Raw genomic sequence first — 23026 nt, 5'->3', positions numbered from 1 at the left:
GAAATTGAAGGGATGCCCATCAGCTGGGGAATGACTAAATAAGTTGTAGTATATGAATGTAATGGATTACTGTTGTGCTATAAGAAATGATGAGTAGGCAGACTTTAAAAACACCTGGAAAGACTTATATGAACCGATGCTGAGTGCAGTGAGCAAAACCAGGAGAACATTGTACACAGTAACAGCCACATTGTGTGATGACTAACTTTGATAGACTTAGCTCTTCTTAGCAATGCAATTATCTAGGACAACTCCAAAAGACTCATGAGGGAAAAACCCCAAGATGGTGTGAGATGGGAAGGAAATTTGGAACTCAAAATCTTATGGAAGTGAATGCTGAAAACTAAAAATAAATAAATTTAGAAAAAAAAAGTATGCTAAGAAAGCAAATAAAATCTTCATGTCCATTAACCTGAAGATCTCAATGTTCAGTATATTTATCATGGAAAATAGAAAGATGCTATATGCAAGAAGATATTTATAAGAAATACCCCTCTATCCCCTAACTGCTATTACTTTTTGTAATAGCAAAGAACTGGAAACAAAAAGAAATAAAGTCTATGGAAGGGGGAATGGCCAAACAAATTGTTGTACATGAAAGTAATGGAGTATTCTCATGCTATAAAAATATTAACATGAAGACTATAGAGATGCATAGGAAGATCTATATAACCTGATGCAAAACAAAGTAAACAGAACCAGGAAAGAAAGCTTCACTATGATTATAAAAAAAATTAACTATCATAAGTTAAGTAATTCAAAATAACAATAAAATCAAAGCTGAAAGCTCTGAAATGATAATAAACAAGCTCACTCCCCAAAAGTAGATATGAAAATGTACCTTCCTCCTTTTTTTTTTTTGCAGAGATGTTGGACTGTCAGTGTTGAATATTATATATAATGTTGGAGTTGGTTGATGTATAGGCTTATTTTGCTAGAAAAAAAGAACTATATGAAATGCTTTAGACACAGATTTATTTCTAAAGTTGGAAAGATTTGAGAATGGGAGAGAGAAAAGAAGACTATGCGGTTAAGTAGTAACTGGTTGCCTAGAACTATTTGGCTGCCCAGTGGAAAAGCAGGTACCATTAGCTAAGGCAGAGACCAGCATTAAGGAGGAGAAACCTGCCCTACATTCTCTCCCCAAAAGTGGCTGGTGGGAAAGGACTACAAATTCCACACTAGATCCCAGCCAATTTACCCCATGAGGCTAGAAGAGGCATACAAAAGCCAGCAGAAGCATGATTATAATTTAAGGTTACACTCAAATTTTGGACAAAGCCTATTTGAGAAGAAAAATGGGCAGCCAAGATTTAGTTCAATCTGACATATATAAGGAAAGTACTTGGGCTGAATATTATAGAAGACTGCATATGATGAATATCAGTTCTATTGTATTTAGCTATTATACTACCCCTTACTGTATCAAGTGCTTCAAGAAAAAAAAAGGTTATATCTATTCAATCCATTTTTAGATGAGGTTTTCTACTTGTATATGCATACGACAAACTTTATCATTATTTCTATTTCATTATCATTATTTTTTTGGTGAGGTAAGTGTGGTTAAGTAACTTGCCCAGAGTCACACAGCTAGTGAGTGTTATGTGTCTGAGGTCGGATTTTAACTCATGTCCTCCTAACTCCAGGGCCAGTGCTCTATCCACTGTACCACCTTGCTGCCCCCATTGTTTCTATTTCATCAAATTCTGAAGGTGTCAGAAAAAGGAAAAGTATTACTAATCAGTAAATATACACACCAATGCACAAATTTTGCAAAGAAGCTAATCTCTAGAAAAAACAAAACAAAACAATGACCATTATGGTCTCTAGCCATCTCCAGGCACACTCTGGGCTCCAATGAGAGTTGTGGTGACTGCCATGTCATTATGATAGCAGGGGCTAGGATTTCTCATGGAACATAGCCAATTTTTCACAACTTCCCATGAAAAGAAGAATAAAAAAGAAAATATAGATACTAAATGGTTTTAGTTATTTATGGCTTGCACAATAAGATTCCAAAATTATGAGACTTACTCTATCTTCTTGGCCCCCTGTATAAAATTTAAAAAAGTAACTGACAGAAATATTCTGTGGATATTGTATAAATAAGACCGGTTTTCAGTGTTTCCAAATGAAGGAAATTTCTATAAAGGAGAAGAGGCACAAGTGCAAAACCTTTTCAGAAGACCCCTGTCAGGAGTGTCTTGGGAGAGTCTTCTTTAACCATTAGCTAACCAGGTCCCAGAGATCAGCCTGAAAAATCTGTAGAAAGAATGCTGGAGCCTACAAGAACAGGACTGGTAAAAGTGGGACATAAGAAGGACCACAGAGCAGAGTTTTCTTGCAGCAGAGTTCCAATTGGTCACTCTCAATCTTGGAGAGGAACAAAATTCATCAAAATCCTGGGAATCTGAAATAACTTAGCAGTAAGGCTAGAAAAAGGTATATAATAATGCTGGGCCATCAGAAGAAAAGCAATAGAAATTAAGAATAGATACAATTTAAATGAGAAAGGTAAATGAACATATATTTCAAAGAAGTGTGATAGAGGAAAAACAGGAAAGATGAGTTATTTCACTCTTATTTCAGATGGAAAGGGAAAAACCAAAACAAAAAACAAAAAACCCCAAATAAATAAAGGCCAACTAATGGAGTTTGGGATTGGGCAGAAAAGAAGGGGAAGGGACCAGGTTTATATTTATGCAAACAAAACAAGTACTCATTTGAAAGGAGAAGTGAAAAATAAGACATAACTAATGGAAAAGAAAATAAACTTAGCAATTATAGCCCTAAATATAAAGGGGATTAAATTCTTCAATAAAAAGAAAGAGAATAGAAAAATGAATAAGAAACCAAACTTTAAAAATTGCTCCAAAAGTATATAAAACATATTTATCTATGTGTATGTGTATGTATATATATATATGTATACATACACATACACACACAAAATAAAAATTATAGCAAGAAACAAAATGTATCACGCTTCAAATGAGCCTAAAAACGCACTCATCTCAGATAAGATAAATAGAAAAATGTATGAAGTCAATAGAAACAAATAGTGCAATCACATTATGCTTAAAGCATTATAGATAATGAAATGAATAACAACATTAAGTATATATGTACCAAATGGCTTATTGGCTAAGTTCTTAAAAGAAAAGGTAGGAAAAATGCAAAAAGACACATATACGATAATAGCATGAAACACCTCTCAGAACTGAATAAATCCAACAAGAAGATAAATTAGCAGGAAAACATGGAGCTGAAAGAATTGTTCATCCATCTGAAATAGTTCTAGAAATGCAAGGTATAGTAATAAGAGAAGAAAAGATATAAACATTGGCAAAAGGGGGACAAAATTATCACTATCTACAGGTGACAATGATGTAGAAACTAATTGGTGTGATTAAGAATTTGGGCAAGTTTGATTTACAAAAGTCAATAGTATTTCTACATAGTACTAACATAATCCAAAAAAAAAATCCATTTAAAACAACTATAAAATACATATAATCCAGGGAAGTCAAACACAGAAAGAGAGATCAACTAAACACCAATATATTTAGAGCAATACTCTGTGTTTGGGGAAAAGCTAAAAAAACAAACAAAAAACCCAACAACTATGACATATGAGTGAACAGAATATCAGTATACAGTAAGAAATTATTAATTTGAGGATTTATAAAAATTGATATAGAGTGAAATAATCAGAACCAAAAAAAATACACATGACTACAATGTAATGAAAAGATCACCCTAAAAAGAAGTCAAACTGAATATCTGAAAAGCTAATGAAAATAACAGAAGGAAGCAGAGTTTTTTAATCTAATGAAACATACCTCCCTCCTCATCATTAAAGAGATGGAGAGGGGAGTATCTGGACACAATACTGTGTATTCTGCCAACTGCAATCACTATGTAGGATAATTTTACTTAATTGTTTTTATTTGTCACATGGGAACATTTAATCTGGAGAGAGAGTGTGTGTATATTGTTTGTGTGTGTGTGTGTGTGTGTGTGTGTAAAGGAGGGTTGAAATTTCTGTGATGTAAAGCCAAAAGACATCTGTAAAATGTACATTTCAATATAAACTAATTTTATTTTCTCTTAATTTTCCCTGGCTTTGTCACTAACGTAATGGCAACGCTTTGCTTCCTAGCCATATATCACTTTGGCCTGATATTTTGGAATGCCATTTCTACAGGTAATAAACACTGAATACAGAGGGGAGGTGTCAGCTCATAGCTCATTCTATTAGCATGTTTCAATCATATTTTTGGAGCAATGGAATGATGATTTCCTTCCTGGAAATATTCAAGGCTAGCTTTCACAGCTTCTACAGTCAATTAAGGTGACAATTAAGTTCAGCTGTATTAGTGGTATGGAGAGCAACAGATTCAATTTCATTGGGACCAAACTGGAGAACACCAAGTCATTTTACATGAGCCAGAGTATATGGCAAGCAGGTGGCAACAACTCGTGAACTTGAATACAACTCCCTGGCTAAGAAAAAAAAGACTTCTCAGCTGCCATTTCCAATCTTCCGCCAATTTCAATAGGTAAACACAATCAAAATGACTATTTTATTTATGGAAATAAAATACTGGGAAACTTGTATGCTTCTCTGACAATAAAGGATATGCACTTAATATCTGCAGTGGTGTGGACTGCGTGATAGAATATTTAAATGATACATAAGCCTGCAGGAGTCCTATCACCTTTGAAGAAATAGCAATCAGATTATTACTACCTGAGAACTACAATCTACAAATTGCTACAAATTGCCCACTGTTTAGGCCTTGGAGGAGCTCTGAAAAATTGCTTCCTATTACCCAGAATAAGGAAGACTGATTCCTCTGTATGTTTTGACACCAAAACCGTTTTAACAAAACCAGCAAGAAACTTCTGGATTTCAAACCATTTTCTCCCATGTTAGGTAGTGATAAATATACTGTCTCCTTCTGATAGCTTACAGTTCTCTCTCAGTAAATATTACACTGAACTTGATTTCTTTTTTGGACAATATTCTCTCAATATAAGCATGTTTTTCTCATCATAAAGTGTGTGCCAGGATCATTCTTAATGATAAGCATAACAACACAATGCGAGATGCTACAGTGTTAACTACTTCACAGTGAATGATGATGACGATGGGTGTTAATACTTACTAATGACTATTGCTGGCCTTATCAAAGAGAGTGCTTTAGCATTTCTTCATATACAATACCCCACTGACAAAATACGTAGAAGAGTAGTAAGAATAATGATTTTAACATGGCTTGTAATTATTTGCAAAGAGGAACTTCTGCAAATTATTTTTTTACCACTAGATCCTCATAAGCTAGTGAACTAGGTTAACAATGCCATTCATATTTTCAAAAAGTATGAACCGAGTAATAAAGAAGGCAAATTTCTTGTTTTTGTTACAGTCAGCGTGAATGGCAGGGTTAGGACTGGAACTTACAACCCTTATCTCTCGCAAGGATATGAATTCAATTTGACTATTTTTCAAACTCTGCGTTTGGGGGAGCAGTTATTTCCACTTCCCATATAATCAACAGGTATTTACTGACTACCTACTATGGGGTGGGTGCTGTAAGTGGGACAGAAGAGGAAGAGAAGGAATTTATAATCTAGTAGGGGAGACAAGATGAATACATATGAATCAAAAGGAAATAATATAAGCCAGTATATGATTAAATGAAACAATGTGTGGTAGGATAAGAATAAGTGGGGACAACTAGGTGGCACAGTGGATAGAGCACCGGCCCTGGATTCAGGAGGACCTGAGTTCAAATCCGGCCTCAGACACCTGAAACGTACTAGCTGTGTGACCTGGGCAAGTCATTTAACCTCACCGCCTAACCAAAAAAAAAAAAAAAGAGGATCAGAATAAGTATTATCAGAATTCAGAAAAAGTAGAATTCACTCATGAGTGTCCCTCAAGGATCTGTGCTGGCCCCTCTTCTCTTCTGTCTTTATGTTCTATCTTGATGGTGTCCTCACATACCAGGGGTTCAACTATTATTACTAAGCAGATAATTCTCATACTATCCAGTGTGTCCCAAAAGCCTAGTGCAGTTCAAGCCCTAATTTCTCCCCTGAGCTCCAGCCTTCTATCACCAAATGCTTACTAGACACCAACACAGAAATGTCCCAAATGCGCCTCAAGTTCAATGGGTTCACAATTAAACTCATTACTCCCCGCCCCAAATGTGCTCATTTTCAAAATTTTCTGTATCTGTTAATGGTGATACTATAAATAGCTTCTTAAAATTGGTATCCCTGTCTATACTTGCTTCCCTATCTAATCCATCCTTCACATAACTGCCAAATCTATATTCCTAAAAGAGATCTGACTCTGTTAATCCTCTATTAAAAAAAAAAGTCACTAACTCCCAATTGCCTCTAGGATATAACACAAAATCTTCAATCTATCTCCCCTCACAAAGCTACTACCTTTGTATAGAAAATCAGGAATAGGGAATCTGTGGCCTCAAGGCCACAAGTGGCCCTCTAGGTCCTCAAGTGCGGCCCTTTGACTGGGCCCAAGTTTTACAGAATAAATCCTTTTATCAAGGGGATTTGTTTTGTGAAGTTTGGATTCAGTCAAAGGGCTACTCTTGAGGACCAAGAGGGCCATACACGGCCTCGAGGCTGCAGGTTCCCCACTCCTGGATCCTCTTGCCTAGACTTGCAGTTGCCCCCAAATTGGTCTCCCAGCTTCCAGCCTTTCTCTTCTCCAACCTATCCTCTATACAGTTGCCAAATTAATTTTCCCAGACACAGGTTCATTCATGAAGGGTTAGTTCCCTATGTCTCTGCTAGCTCCTTAGATAAAAGCCTTCCCAGGCCAATCTTGGCCTCTCCAGAGGGATTTCACATTACCACTTCCCACACTCTACATTCCATCAAATGAATTTGCTAGTTATTTCCTTTAGCGGATATTCTGTCTCCTGCCTTTGTCCCAGGCATCTGAAATGCCTTCCCTACTCATCTTCACCATTCAAATTCCTAGCTTCCTCGAAGGCTCTGCTCAGATGTCATGTCCCACAGAAAGCCCCCTCGAATTATTTATTTGTCTGTAAATATTATTTATTTATTTATGGTACCCTCTGGTAGAAGGCCGTTTTTTAAGGACAAGGCCTGTTTTACATTGCTGCTTTTGTATTTCCAGAATGTAGCACAGTCCCCTGCTCCTAGCAGCTACTTAAAAATTGCTTGTTTCATTGAATGAAGGTGCTTAAGGTGGGCTTCACAGAGGAGGGCAGATTTCAATTAAGCAGACAAGGATGAGTATTAATTGGAGTAATTGGAGGGAAGGTCAATCCAGGGGAGGGAAATAATTTGAATGAAGGCAAAGAGGTAAGTTTGAAAGCGGGGGACTTGGGGTAGTCAGGAGACCATGCTGACGAGTGTGGCATATAAAATCACAGCCCTCATTTGTTTAAAAAAGAGAAACTTTCTGTAATCAGTTATGGAAGTGTATCTACTCTTAGGCTGAGAACTATAGATGAAATGGGGCTTCCCTAATACATATGCTCAACCGTATCAGAGTGCCCTTGCATAATATATTTATTATGCATATTATTTGTATGTATGCATTTGTGTATATACATATATGTATATAATATGTATTTTTAAATAATCTTTTTGGTGTTATAGACCCCCTAGGACAGTGTGTCAACCTAGATATCCTATCTCAAAATTCTAAATGAATAAAATAACCCAGGTAAGTTTTAAAAGTAAACCAATTATTTCAAAATACAGTTACTGAAGAATTAAAAAAAAAAGTTGACAGAACTCAGGTGAAGAATTCCTAAAATCCAATCCCTTCATATTGCAATTTTACAGATAAGGAGGAACCAGCCAGGAGAAATGATGTAACTTGCCCTATGTCACAAAGTTAACTGCTGCCAAAGCTTGGAGGACAACCCAGGTCTATTAATTCTTTTCCCAGGATTCTTTGTACCACACCACAGAAAGCTTAACAGAAAGGAAACTGCTTAAGAAATTTTAGACTAAGTTATACCCAATGGGATTAGTTAATATATAAAGTAGTAGGGCACAGTAGATACTGACTGCTCTGGAGTAAGATTCTGGTATACACTCAGCTGTGTGACTGCAGGCAACTTACTTAACTCCTCTCACCCTAGGTCTCCTCATATGTAAAATGAGTATGGTGATACCTTTAAGTATCTACTTCACCAGTAATTAGGAAGATCAAATGAAAGTCTGTGTAAAGCACTTTGCAGATTTAAATTACTACATAAATGTCAGTTATTTAGCTGTGCAACCCTGGACAAATGACTTAACCTCCCTGGGCCTCCGTTTCTTCATCAGTAAAATAGGGGGAGGGAAGTTGTTGGACTCAACGACCTCTAAGATTCCTTACTACTCTAAATCTTTGATCAATTAAGAGTTACTATTTTAAACCATGAAATCATCAAATAAAAATCCACTCCTGCAATAAAGCAAGACCTCCCAATAGAGAGTGAAGACAAATGAAGAAGGCTTACCTGGTCTCTTGGGCACAACGGATCTTACAGCCTTCCTTGGGTATCACCAGGCCCAAATGCATCCTCAGCCTACAGTTTGTAGGACCTGTGTGAGGCCAGACATGAGTGCCTGGGTGCATGACAGAATATTTGATCTGCAGAAAAAAAAGATACACTCTTCATCATGGCTCTTTCACTCAAAGATTTGTCAGGTGGCTGAAGAATTGCCAATCTCAAGTGACAGACCTAGACTTTTGTCATTTTGGATTAGAATTTGGGAAGACCTGGGTTTTCTATCTGTGCTTTATTTCTGAGGTGATTAAAACGTAATCACTCATATTTTCTAAAAAGTCAGAGAAATACAATGTTTTCCATTATATTTTTTATGTCAACTATGTGAAATTCTGACCCATTAAAATGAGTATTAAAACAAGCAGCTTTCAATGAAGTAAAGAAATTTAACCATTCCTTTGAAAACATTACAGATCATTTATTTGCTAGCTCCAGTCTAGAGCAATACTGAAAAAAGTCAGAAATACCTGCCCTCTTCTGCACCCTGTCGTTTCTGGAAATTTTTCTAGTAAAGCACAGGTTTTTGGAGCTCCTCTGCAAGCATTTTCATTTTTTCTTCCTAGACAGATAAATTATAAATGCATTGTTAGGGACAAACTGCAAAAACTTTGTAATGCATGTAGTGAAGATCTATATTCTCATCTTTGCTTAATCAATGAGAAAACTGAAGCCTGTGATGGAACAATGTCCTTCCCAAACAGAAGACAAATGGAGAGAATGAGCACCATGAATAGAATGGATATCAATGGACAGACGGAATCAATGGATAGAATGCAGTATACAGTGTCTGGACTATACACATATACCTAGGCGGTTTTACTGATGATGTATATGCTAAATGCTTAAAAAAGAAAAGAAAAATAGCTTATGGTGTATGACTAGCTGAAAAGTGCATCTTTCTAAGACTGGGCTAAACTCTGAAAACTCTAAACTCTAAAAAAGGTTGGAAATAATGATGCATAAGGAAAAGTCAAACAGGTTGTATTTGATTTCACAGAGAAATCAGTTACTGTCCTCCAACTCATTCCTAGAGTCAATAAGCATTTATTAATTTCCTAGTATGTTCCAGGTATCTTTGAAGTGCTGGGGATACAAAGAAAGGTTAAAAAAACAACATCCATGCCCTCAAAAAGCTCACTATATAATGGGAAAGAAAACACACAAACAATTATGTGCAAGATATATACCAGATAAACAGAAGATTAACTTGAGAGGAAAACAATAACATTAAAGGATATTGGGAAAGGCTTCTTACAGAAAGTAGGATTTTAGCTGAGCCTTGAAGGAAGGTGGGGAAGTCAGAGAAGAGAAGAGGAGGGAGAGCAATGAGGAACAGCGTGAAGGGAGGCCAGTGAAGTGCCCAGAGTCAAGGGATGATGTGTCTTGAGTAGAGAGGGGAAACTAGGCTGAAAATGGGTATTCTTAAGGAAAAAAAAAAACTTGTTTTAATTTAATTTTATTTCTTTACAGAAGAACTCAGCACATAATAGACTTTAGACCTCTGTAAAATAGGATAGTATCACTTAAATCAATTCCAAAACAGGGAATAGGCTCTGATTCTTATAATCTAGTCACTGCTCAGATTTTTACAATCTAGCCAATAGCTCATAGATGCTCAGATTCCTTAAGAGTCTGGCTAATATGGCGGATCTTTAATAAACCTTGTCTTTGGCTGAAAAAAAAATGAAAAGATCCCAAAACAGGTAATTGAGACCTGAGGGAAGCCAAACTGCCAAGTTTTTGCATACAGATGAATGGTGCATTTAAGAATAGTATTCTGAAGGGGCAGCTAGGTGGTGCAGTAGATAGAGTACCAGCCCTGGATTCAGGAGGACCTGAGTTCAAATCTGACCTCAGACACATAATGCTTACTAGCTGCGTGACCCTGGGCAAGTCACTTAACCCCATTGCCTAAAACAAACAAAAAAAAAAGAATAGTATTCTGAGAAGAGGTCCAATGACTTCACCAGACTACCAAAAGCAATCCACAATACAAAAAAGGGAGGAAACAGGTATTAATTGTTTATTATGCATCGGGTTTTGTTCTAAGGTTAAGAATTCCTGTTCTAGAGGCAACAAGAAGCCACTGATGCTTCTCAAGAGTATGTATGGGGAGTGAGAATGTTACATCATAGCTGTACTTTCAGAAATACCACTTTGGCAGAAATATGGAGGATGGCTTAGAAATGAGAGAGAGCAGATTGAAAGAGACACCATTGGGAGGTAAATGAAATAGAATAGGAGGAAGCATATATGGGAGCTTGAATAATGGCAGTGGTTATGTGAGTGGAGAGAAGGGTAGATGTCAGATGTCATGGGGGAAGCACTGGTAAAGGCTTAGCAAATCACTGAATATGAAGGGTGAAAGAGAATGAGGAGTTAAGGATAGACTAGAGTATAAGGTTATGAACCTGAATGACTGGAAAGATGGTGCTCCTGATAGAGAGGAGTCTTAGGAAGAGACAGGTATTTACTAACAGAAAACTGGGTAGGGAATTGTACAAGACAAATACAATGCAAGTAGAGATGCATGAAGTATAAACATGTTTCCCAAAGCAGAAAGATCCAAGATATTGAGTCACCTACTCTACACTGGAAATGACAAAACCCAGGCAAGCACGCATACTAAATTCCAGTTGTATAAGGAAATAGAATCAGAACTAGGAAAATATGAGAGAGTAATGAAGTAAGAGTTTTACAGGTAAATGTGCTCTGATTTGACAAAGAGGAAGGATAAATTCATTTCAGTAGAGAATATGACACATAACAAAATTTAGACACAGAAAAGGTTGGCAGGAGTAATGTATAATTGGGATTACTGGCAAGGCGATCACAGTTGTACTGAACTGAGGGATCCTCAGTTTAGCAGGTAATAAAGTTGATAGGTAACTGAATGACCAGTTTTGCAGATTTTGTAGCTATAATACAAGCAATCAAAGAGTGACTTTCTGGAACGGCGATGAATTTTAATTTTAATTTTTATTTACAAAAATTTATAAATTACAAAATTTCAGATTTAGAAGGGACCTTTCTGGTCCAACATAGACTTCTCCTACCCAAAGAATGACCTCTACAACATATCTAACCCAAAAGATCTTTGCTTGAAGACTTCCAGTGGGGGTAGGACACAGGGTGAAACTCAATACTTTCTACTTTTGGATAGTTCTAATTATCAGGAAATGTCTCTTGATATCAAACCTCAATTGTTTTTTTTGGAACTTCTACTCATTGCTCATATAGTTCTGTCCTCTGGGACCAAAAAGAACAAGTCTAATCTCTATTCCAGTCAGTTAGCCAATAGACAACATGCAATTATTAAGTGCTTACTATGTGTAAGGCACATGTGTCTTCCATATGACATTTCTTCAATCACTTTAATGTCCCTCTCCCTGACCCAAGTCTCTTCTTCTCCAGGCTAAACATTCTTCAGTTCCTTATCATGCTCCTTATATAGCATGAGACTTTTTACCATTCTGACCATTCTCAACTGGACATCATACTCTTTCTGAGTTATGCTTCTCTTCATTTTATTTCCCTGAATGGAAATTCCAATGATATGATCAGCTTAAATAAGATTCATATGGTGAACTCTTGCAATTATTCAAGGCTATTTCCATCTGCTTTCTAAACAGCAAAATGCTCAAAATTTACTACATAACATATACACATGGGACAACCAACCATCTCTGACTGCTCAACACAGGACTCAAGCTGCACTTAACAGTTTGCCTGAACAGCACCACAACTCTGAAAAGTGTCCTTCTGCTAAATCACCTTCAGGCTCTACCACATGGACAGACTTTGGAATGCATGGAAAGCCGGTGCTTAAAGAAAGTTCATGATGGTTTAAACAGGAATATTTGTGCAAGATGACATTTATTGTTCAAGTTATTTTATATGCTCCATTAACAACAGAAAATTTTACTGAAGTCAAGGAGAGGTTCATGTCAAGGGGGTTGCTTTGAAAAATTTCACGTAGATGAGCTCTCTCCTGAAATTTTAAGTTTCATCTGATTGAGACTACTTCTAACACATGTCCCTCCCAGCCATCATTCTGTTCCTGGGTTACAATTAGCCTAGAGCATTAATCATTGTACAACTTGAGATGTTGTAGTTGGTTGCAGAGAACTTGACAGAGAAAAGGATAAAATTCAGTTCATAAAAAAGTACTTTATTCTTTCTCTCCCTTTCCCTCTGCCTCCTCAAGAGGTCAAAAGATGTTGTCTCAGAGGATTCTGGGAAGATGGCAGAGTAGATCAGAAAATTCCAAGCTCTCAAGATTTTGCCCTACAAAAGAGATAAATTAGCACCTCAGGCCAAACATAGAGTAGGTAAAAACAAATAAGAGTAGGGGCACAACAGGGGTCCTCCTGGGACAATAAGAAAGGGTCTGAAGAAAAATCCCAGGAAGAGGTTTGGTCCCTGTGAAAGTACACACCTTCAGCCTAATCCTAGATCCCCTTAAACAATAAATGGCAAGCCCAGGGGTTAGCTGGGTTGGGAGGCTGCCTCAGCCCTAACCAAAGGAACTTTTATCCCTGGCATAGTGGAGGGAGTTGGGCATGTGAGCCAGGGAAGCTCAGGGGAATCTCTGTTGACAAGGAACACCAGACCCAGCTGTGCTGCAGAGATGTGGCTGGGTGCGAGAAGGAACCAGCACACAGTCAGTAAGTGCAGAAGCTTTGCAGCTGGGATGCCACTGGCTGTGGGCACTTACAGGAGGCTGGAGGTCTTGGTTCCAGTTCCAGGCCAGAGAGGAGAACTGAAGATCTGAGGCCAGAGGCACCATCCCTTATACCCCAGGACTAGAGGTGATTACAAAAATTAAGCTACTACCACAAAAAAATGCACAGGCAACGGAGAAAGAATACAACCACAGAGAGTTACTATAGGAATAGAGAAGACCAGGTTTCATCTTTCATCTTCAGCAAAGAAACCTTCTTCTACCCCAAAGAGTAATGTCAAATGGTCGACTACCCAAAAAAAATTCACAGAAGAACTTAAACAAGATTTTAGAAATCAAATTGAGGAAGAACTAAAAAAAAATGAAATAAAATAAGAACAAGAAGATTATGAAAAGAAAATCAACCAATTAGAAAAGGAGATTCCGAATCTTAGGAAGAAAACAACCCCTTGAAAATTAGAATTGGGCAAGGGGAAGCCTGCAAAGTTATAAGAGATCAAGAAATAATAAAACAAAATAAAAAGAATGAAAAAATAGAAGAGAAAGTGAAACATCTTACGAGAAAAACAACTAATCTGGAGAACAGATCAAGAAAACATAAGAATAATTGGACAACCTGAAAGCCATGATCAAAAAAAGAATGTTGACATAATAATACAAGAAATAATTAAAGAAAATTGTTCTGAAGCATCAGAACAAGAGGGGAAAATAGAAATGGAAAAAAATCCATTGATCACCAACTGAAAGAGATCCTATGAGGAAAAGCCACAGGAATATTACAATCAAATTTCAAACCCCCCAGCTCAAGGATAAAACATTACGAACAAGAAAAAAATTAAATATGGTAGTACCACAATTAGAATCACACAAGACCTAGCAGCAGTGACACTAAAAGACTGCAGTTGGAACACTATATATTGAAGCGCAAAAGAACTGGGGCTCTGGACAAAAGTATCATGTCCAGCAAAGCTAAGTACAATCATGAATGGAAAAAAAAAGTGGATTTTTAATGAACTGCCAGACTTTCAGGACTACGTTAAAAACAAAACAAAACAAAAAACCTGAACTTAATAGAAGATTTGACATATAAGAGCTAAAAGAAATATAAGATATGTACCAAAGTCTAAGTACAAGGCACTCACTAAGGACAGGCTGTTTACCTTTTATGTATGTAAAATGCAAAACATATGTCTAAGAGTGTTATTAGTAATTGGGTAGTTTGTAAGAAAGATTGGGGTAAACATGGGTATGACATTACTTTAAAAAGTAAAATTGTTTAGAAACAGCTAAAAAGAGTAATATCTTATACAAAAGAGGTGCAAGAGGAAGAACCAACACAGAGGAATTAGACTGGGGAGGAGGGCTGTTAGTTCTAGAAACTTACTTTCACTGGGAATGGGTTCAAGCAGGAACAATATCTATCTATCTATCTATATAGATAGATAGATAGATATATTTAGAAGACTATAAAAGTTTTCTAAAAGAATAAATGTTATGTGGATAGGGAGGGGGGAAGGATAAGGGAGGGATCTTTACAGGGGAGAGTAAGGAAATATGTTAAAGGGGGGGTATAGAAGGATGTTTAGATTTATGGGAATGGGAGGATAAGGGAGGGATCCTTGGAGGCAGGGGTAGGTTAAGTAATAGGAGGGAAAGGTAGTGGGTAGAAGTAAAGTACAGGAGTCAGGAGGGATAGGAAATAAAAGATATGCAAAAATATAATAACAAAAATCAGAAGTAGAATTTGTTAGGGAAAGTATAGGTCTACATATGTATGTATGTATATATGTATGTGTATATAGGTATATTTGTGTATATATCTATATTTATACATAAATATATCTGTGTGTAATTGTAGCCTTGGGGGGGATGAAGGGGGAAAAAAGAACAAAGTAAAAAAAAGTACACAGCAGAGAACAAAAGAAAACTTACAAGGAAGCAAAGATGGAGAGCTCTCAACACAATGAGTAATATTTATTATGTAGGCTTTGTTGAAATGGAAATTTATTGCTACATGTTTTGAATCCTCTCTTACGTTCTGGTGTACACATTTTTTTCTTATTTTGAATTTAAGTTTCAATAGTTAAGTTTACAATATGTTTCTTTGTCTTTTCTCTATTGTGTATTTAAGCTTTAGTAATTGTCTAAAATAAAATAAAATAAATTAATTAAATTTATTATATTATTATGTAATTATTAATTTAATTAATGAAAATAATTTTTAAAATAAATTAAATAAAATAAATCAAATTATATTAAAAAAACTAACAACAAAAAAAGATGTTCTCATTTTCTAGGTCCACACTTTCTGACAGCTCTTGGGGAGGATGGAAGGTCATATACAAACTAATGTCCTTATGTATATGTTGCTCAGTCTTGTACTCCAAGTACTTTTCTCCTAGAGGACAAATCTACCGTGAAGAATGTGTAGAAAAAGTCCAACTTCAGACCATCAAACCTTCCAGTGGTTGTTTACAGGTAAGGTGAAAACACAGGAACTGTAGGTGGCCATTTTTAATCAGGTCTTATCTGGTATTTACTGTTTAGACCTAGGACAGACCCCCTGATAATCACCCTCAAGGTGCAGCAAAACTATAAGCATCTATATTGCGTTTCTCTGAATTCCATATTTAACATCTACAATTAGAAAAGGGAGTGGGGATGATTTTTACTCACTTAATTTATTTAAATTCATTTTTATTCTCTTCTGTGTGGAGATATATGGGATGGCTCCTATACTGAAAACTATTTCTGGAATCAGTTCTCCAATAGAGATTAGTGAACTGATTAATTCCTAGGTCTGTAAGAAGAGATCTTAATACATTTTAGATATAGAAATATGATCTGGGGGCAGCTAGGTGGCGCAGTGAGGGACAGCTACATGGCACAGTGATAGAGCACTGGCCCTGGATTCAGGAGGAACTGAGTTCAAATCCAGCCTCAGACACATAACACTAGCTGTGTGACCCTGGGCAAGTCACTTAACCCCATTGCCTAGCAAAAAAAAAAAAAGAAATATAATCTGCACTGATATGCAAATTTATAACTCAAAATAATCAGGAAATCCACGTGTGTCAGGTATTGTGATAACATGCCAATAAACTGATAGCCAAACTGTTAACTCCAAATTACTTTTCTCTTTTCTCACCTTAGTCACTAGTGACTTGGTACATATGCTGTACCTTACTAAACACATTTGACAGCAGATTCTGCATTGTTCAGAGGCAATGAGGTGGTGCAATGGCCCTGGAGTCAGGAAAACTTGAGTTCAAATCCAACCTCAGACACTTAAAACACTAGCTGTGTGACTCTGGGCAAGTCACTTAACCTCTGCTTGCCTTGGTTTTCCCAACTGTAAAATGGAGATTAATAATATCACCCATCTCCTAGGGTTCTTGCTAGGATAAAACAAGATATTTGTTAAGTGTTTAAGAGAGTGTCTGACACTTAGCAGATTAATAAACATTTGTTCCCTTTTTTCTTTTCTGTTTAGAAATTATTTTGAGAGGTATCTAAGATTTTAATGAACTATTCTAGGAGAAGGATATTTAATGAAAAGAAACTGAGAGGCAATGTGGTATAGTGGAAGGAGTTCTGGGACTGCAATCAGAAAACCCAGAGTCAGGTCCTGACTCTGTGACCCGTAGAATGTCATTAAGTTCTCAGTTTCCCCAACTGTAAAATTTCAGTACCACTACCTGAACTACCTACCTCACAGAGCTGTTGTGAGGAATGTGATTTGTTATTGTTATTATTAGCATCAAAAAACTCCTGACTGCCAACAGTACTGACTCATTTCAATATGACATTGAAAGGTAAACAAAAGTCTTGCTCTTAACTTGTCCATCTATCTCCATTCACACTATATTGTCCTTTTTATCCCTAGGGTTCCCAAGAAAGGTCTTTCTTCTTCCTCTTTCAGTGGCCAGCTTATCTCTACATAGAATATTTTGAAATAATTCTCCCTGTTCTCTGTTAATCCAAAGTTGGAAGTAACAATTATGTCAAATCCTGCATTTAATTATAAAATGCCACCTTAAGGGGTCTATTCCAACCACGTATATGCAGAACTTAAGAGAATATGAGATTCCTTGAAAGACATAACAACAGAGATCATGTTGTTCAGTGATGTTCTGATTATAAATGTCAAGTAAGGCATAAAACAGCAGATTTAATGGACCCCTGGAGTAGGATTTATGGGTTGACATGGACAAGAGGCTGAGAAGGCACGTAAGGTTGTAATTTGCTCTGCTGGAGGGAGTTCTAACATCTCAAAATCACAGATGTACCAAACTGTCCAAAAAGTACTGTGTCTGCTTGCCTGGATGCAAGATAAAATGGTTTGTGTTTCATACACAAATAGTAAGAAGTTAAGACTAGAAACATTGACAAATCGTGGAGGGATTTGAATGCCATTTTGTACTTCAGTCTTTAAGCTATTGGAAACCATTAAAGGATTCTGAGTCAAAGGTGATAAAATCAGAGCAGTAAAGTTTATCATGTATTTTTTATGGTTCTTAGTATTGTGACTTGAGTCTACGATTCTACAGGTCACTATAGTACAGATTCCAGAATCACATAATCTGAGTTCCAAGGGAAATATGGAAGTCATTTAGTCCAATAGGAACAGGAACCCTCTCTACAACATTCAGCTTCTATTGGAAGAGTCAAGATTGGGGAATGTAGCACATTCCATTCTTATTCATGGACAGGAAATTTTTCCCTATATTAAGCCGATATCTGCCCCTTTGCAACTTCCATTGCCTTTTCCTAGTCCTGGTCCATGGGGCCAAGTAAAATAACAGTTCCACAAAGCAGCTCTTCAGAGGTAGCAGAGTGTACTAGAGAGAGCCCTGGACTCAGTCAGGAAATCTAGGTTTGAATCCTTCCTCAGATACTTACTAAGCTGTGTGACCATAACATCACCTTTCTGAGACTCAGTTTCCTCATCTGTAAAATGGGCATACTAATAGCATCTACCTCACACAGCTATTGTGAGCATCAAATGACATAATGTATGACAAGCTCTTTGCAACCTTAAGTTGTTATATAAATGCAAATTATTATTACCATTATTATCATCTAATTCTTGAAAATAGATCTCATCTGCTCTTATAAATCATCTTTCCTCCAAGAAACGTGATTTTACTCTGAGATTGTCTAGTCCAAGTCCAGTGATCTTGCCATGCTGTCTCAAGATAAAAATGATCATAGATTTTGAGCCAGAAAAAAACTGAGATGACCAAAGCCATTTTACATATGAACAAACTGAGATACAGATGGTTAAAGTGACTTGTCCAAGGTCACAGCCAGTAAATCATTGCCAAACTCCAAACCTGGGTCTTTTGATTCCAGTCATATATTTCAATATAAGAGCAGTCACATATTTCATTAAATACGTCCTTTATTATTTCATTTCTAATAGATAGTATATGTTTCTACAGCTCTTGGCCACTTCAGGTCAAACTGAAACAGGGCCAGAGCAGCCAGAATCATGTATTCCTATGCAGAATACTGGGAAAGGTGTTTCTATGTGGTGCATAACAACAGGGATAATTACTGACGTTTAGTGCTTTCAAGTCTTCAAAGCCCTTTGCAAACATTATTTCATTTGAGGGAATAGAAACTGAATCATTTCCCAGCAGCGACTGTTAAGCAGTCAGCATTATTTTTATTCATATCATCACTCTGTTGGTAGGCAAGGCATGCATTTTAATCTACATTGTACAAACAGGGAAATGTGGGCTCCGAGGGGTTAAGTGAATCACTTAAGGACACATACTGAGTAACAGAGCCTGAATCCAGCTAGATATCGTTATTTCTACTTCCCAGGGCATTTTCCAGGATGCTGGACATTTATTGCAGTAGATTTGAAAGCTGGCAAACTTGAATCTTGAAAAAACAAACAATTACTGTTAGGGGGAACAGTGGAAAGAGGACCAGATTTGGAGTCAGAAAGATGTGAGTTCAAATCCAGTCTCTGACACTTACTCGCTATATGATCTTGGGCAAGTCAGTTAACCTCTGTTTGCCTTAGTTTCTTCATCAGTAAAATGAGGATTATAATAATACCTGCCTACCAGGGTTGTTTTTCAAATATTTATAAAATGCTTTGCAAACCTTAAAGCGCTATATAAATGCTAGCTAATGTTGTTTTTTGCTGTTGCTGCTGCTGCTGCTATTGTTAGTGCTATTCACTCTAGGTAAGAAATGCACCTGAGCTCAGTGTCTTTCCATCAAGCAGAGAGGGTTGGTCTGAGGCATAGGGTCACAAAGTGCAGAAGGCTCTGCAAAGCACATCTGCAGTGTGTCACTCCTATGTCTGGACACAGGAGTAGTAGTTTTCATGCATACAATATTGGAAGGACCTCTGGAAGAGAATTGTGGTAAAAAGACTTTGAGAAACCAGACCTGTCGGAGCACACCTGTAATCCAGGGAGGCTGAGGCTGGTGATCCCTTAAGTATGGGAGTTCTGAGCTGCAGCAATGCTAAAGCCAGACTTGGTGCTAAAGCTGCATTAAGTCTGGCACAAATATGGTGAGCCCCCAGGGAGGGCAGGGGCCATACCAAGATACCTAACAAGAGGAAACAGCCTGGGAGAAACACTTCCATGTCAATCACTCACGGGATGAGTGGACACTATACTTCCAACACAGGCAAGATAGGGAGACCCCCAGTCTCAAAAAAAAAAGCCTTTGGGGAAGGCTCAATGGAGGCAGAAAAAGAAGTGAAATGGTTCTAGGTATATATTACAGGCTGCTAAGACTGGTACTTCAGCTATCTAGACATCTGCTGCTGCTCTATCTCTCTGCTAAAAGTGACAGTAGCTGATAAATGTATGCCTTACCTTAATGTAAACAACAAAAACAAACTAAGTGGGTTTACCTTTTTTTTTAAAGAGGTTTTTAAGCCTTAAATGATCCTGGAAATCCCTTTCAATTTACAATTTGTGATTAGAAGAATATAATCAGAAATAGAGTTCGATAAAAATATAATCAGCATATAACATAAGAAAATATGTGTGTATGTATATATACATATATGTATACATACATATACATACATATATACACACACACACACACACATACATATAAACACACACACACGCAAACAGGGTACAAACTGAATAATGAACAGATTCCAGAAATCACGGCTTTACAAACTGTCCATCTTATTTAACTGCCAAGAATTCATATTTGACAAAATGTTTATGTAAGTTTTATGCTATTTATGTTTTGTTAATGGAGGTATTTACCTTGCTGCCATAGAGTGAACTGGCTCCAGTCACCCTTTTCTCTCAGATTCTCATCTTCAGGCAGGAAGAGACCTTTGGTTTTATCTAGCACCACAAGGCCTTCATCACGAATTAATTTCCAGTTTCTTTCTAAGGTCTGAAAAGAAAGCCATAGTTATTTTTACTGCAAATGTGTCCAAACTGAGCACTTGAATAATGATATTAAACTTTTAAAAAATAACAATAATAAAATATTGAGTGAAATTTACAGTTATCTGGTTTCATTAATTTCAGTTTTCTCTGATACCCATTGTTAAGGACATAGAAACAAAAGTCATACTGTTTTTTTCATAATCATAACAATTTTGATAATTTCTATCCTTTTCAGAGGACAATCCTCTAAGTTCATTTTGTTTTTTCTTGATGGCTATTAGTAGACCTTTTAAAAATATTATAAGCAATTGGTATTATTGGTATTGATATCATTAGCTAAGGGTATTGATTACCTGTCTCCTATCATACCAAGACTGTAGCAAGCTCAGGCTAGCAATCTTGGCACTAAAAACTTAGAAGATGAATTGCTTACAATTTCACTGTTCATCAGAATATACTAAAAAAGTTGTATTAAAATTTGGTAAATACTAAAATTGTAAAATTATATACAATGTATCTGCTATGGATTTTGATAGCAATTTATAAAAATATATGAAATAAAAAAATTGCTATTTGAACTTGGTCCAAATATATGTGTGTGTATATCTCATTTGTGTGTATGTATATATGTGTGCGTGTGTATGTGTGTGTGTGTTTCTATGAGTGTATATGTATATATGTATAATATCATGTCAGCAGTCAGGCTACCATACTCCCTCTGTAATTTCTACTCGTAACTTTTAGAGGTAATGGGAAATCACAATGGCTGTATCTCACTAGAAAAGACTATGCATTCAGAGTGGTAGATTGATGGTAATTAGGAAGCATATCAGGCAAGATGAGGCCTTGAAACAGGGTGGGTGGCTATGGGAGAAACTCCAAAGAAAGGGATATATGAAAGATACATTGTAGAAACAGTGCACAAGACTTTGCATCTGATACAAACTGAAAGGTAAGGCTGCATGAAGAGTCAAGCATTAACTCTGCGGTTGTGAATCACGGTGACTCAAAGTATAATGATGTCATCAACAAAACCAGGGAAGTTATAAAGAGGAGGGGACTTTGGGAGTAATTAGCTATTTTTTAACATATGAATTCAAGCTATCTACGAATACAGTTGAATATCATTGGTTTATAGATTTCAAGTTAGTAGGATCCTCAGAAGCTATTTAATCTAATTCATTCATTTTAGAAATGAGGAAATTAAAGACTTGGGGAAATTATATGGCTTACATAAGATCACATAGACAGTGAATGTCAAAGGTAAGATTTGAACTCGTGTCCTCTTACTCCAGAGTCAATGGTCATTTCACTGCATTATGTGCCCTCCCTTAGATATCTAACAAGTAATTGGTGATATGGAATGGAGTTAAGGAGAATAGGGGCTAGATATGTAGAATTGGCATCTATTTGCATAGAAGTAATAGGATTTGATGAGATCACCAAAAGACTAAAAGAGAACATAGACTGAGAATGAAACATGGCTCCCACTTCCTGACAATGAGGTACTGGATTCAAGATAAAAAATGAGATTTGTATTCTTAGAGGTGGCCTTTCATTTGTTTTTCTTGACTATTTGTATATGTTATAAAGTAAGTAAGTCTTCAACTCTGGGAGAGAGGTTGGAAGGGATAGGTTAGTGGGAAGTGATAGATATGAAAAAAAAAGAGTATCAGCCAAACTTTTTTAAAAAAATGGACAGACAGCTAAAAAGAACCAAAAGACATACAAATAAAACAGTTTTGTTACCACCCTTTAATATATATATATATATATATATATATATATATATATATATATATATATATATAATATACATATATGTGTACACACACATGATCTAGCAAAAGAGACTGAAAAGGAGAAACACAAAAGGTAGAACAGAGAACAGAATCAAGGAAAGTTATCAAGGAAAAAAGAAAAAAAAATGATGAAAAAGGGTCCAGAAGACAGTGGTAGCTGACAGTATTAAATGCTGCAGTGAGGCTGAAACAGATGAGGGCTGAGGCAAGGCCAACCGATTTGATAATTAATATATTATTTTTAACATTGGAGAGAGCAGTTTCACTTTAGTGAAGCAGTTGGAAGACAGACAATAAAGGGATGAGAAATAAGAGGTGAGAAAGTGAAGGTTAACAAACATATATCTTATTCTAGGTTGTGGCTGTGAAAGGGAGGACAACTACGGACGGCGGAAACTTCAATGGCTCTCTAGTGCCTTTAGAATAAAACACAAATTCTTCTGCTTAATATTTAAAGGCCTTCATGATCTGGCTCAAATTCACCTTTTCTAAATCACTGAACATTGCTTCCCTTTGCACATTCTACATTCCAGTCAGACTGGCCAAGTTGCTATTCTCTGAACTTGGCTCTTCATC

General features: G+C 36.6%; 1 protein-coding gene across 5 annotated transcripts in view; it reads right to left on the bottom strand.

Moving 5' to 3' along the window:
- The window catches only part of ASPH (aspartate beta-hydroxylase), a 257979-nt gene that overhangs the window by 12662 nt on the left and 222291 nt on the right, over positions 1 to 23026 (bottom strand). For all 5 annotated transcript variants that reach the window (XM_078153392.1, XM_078153393.1, XM_078153394.1 and 2 more), the window contains 3 exons: positions 20517 to 20652; positions 9041 to 9132; positions 8523 to 8656 (listed from right to left, as the gene is read on the bottom strand). In XM_078153392.1, coding sequence (XP_078009518.1) covers positions 8523 to 8656; positions 9041 to 9132; positions 20517 to 20652 — 362 coding nt within the window. The remainder of the gene's footprint in view (positions 1 to 8522; positions 8657 to 9040; positions 9133 to 20516; positions 20653 to 23026) is intronic.

This window comes from Phascolarctos cinereus, unplaced genomic scaffold (assembly GCF_003287225.1).
Source record: "Phascolarctos cinereus isolate Bilbo 61053 unplaced genomic scaffold, phaCin_HiC Scaffold_4;HRSCAF=312, whole genome shotgun sequence".
NCBI lineage: Eukaryota > Metazoa > Chordata > Mammalia > Diprotodontia > Phascolarctidae > Phascolarctos > Phascolarctos cinereus.
This window is presented reverse-complemented; position numbering and strand designations above follow the sequence as displayed.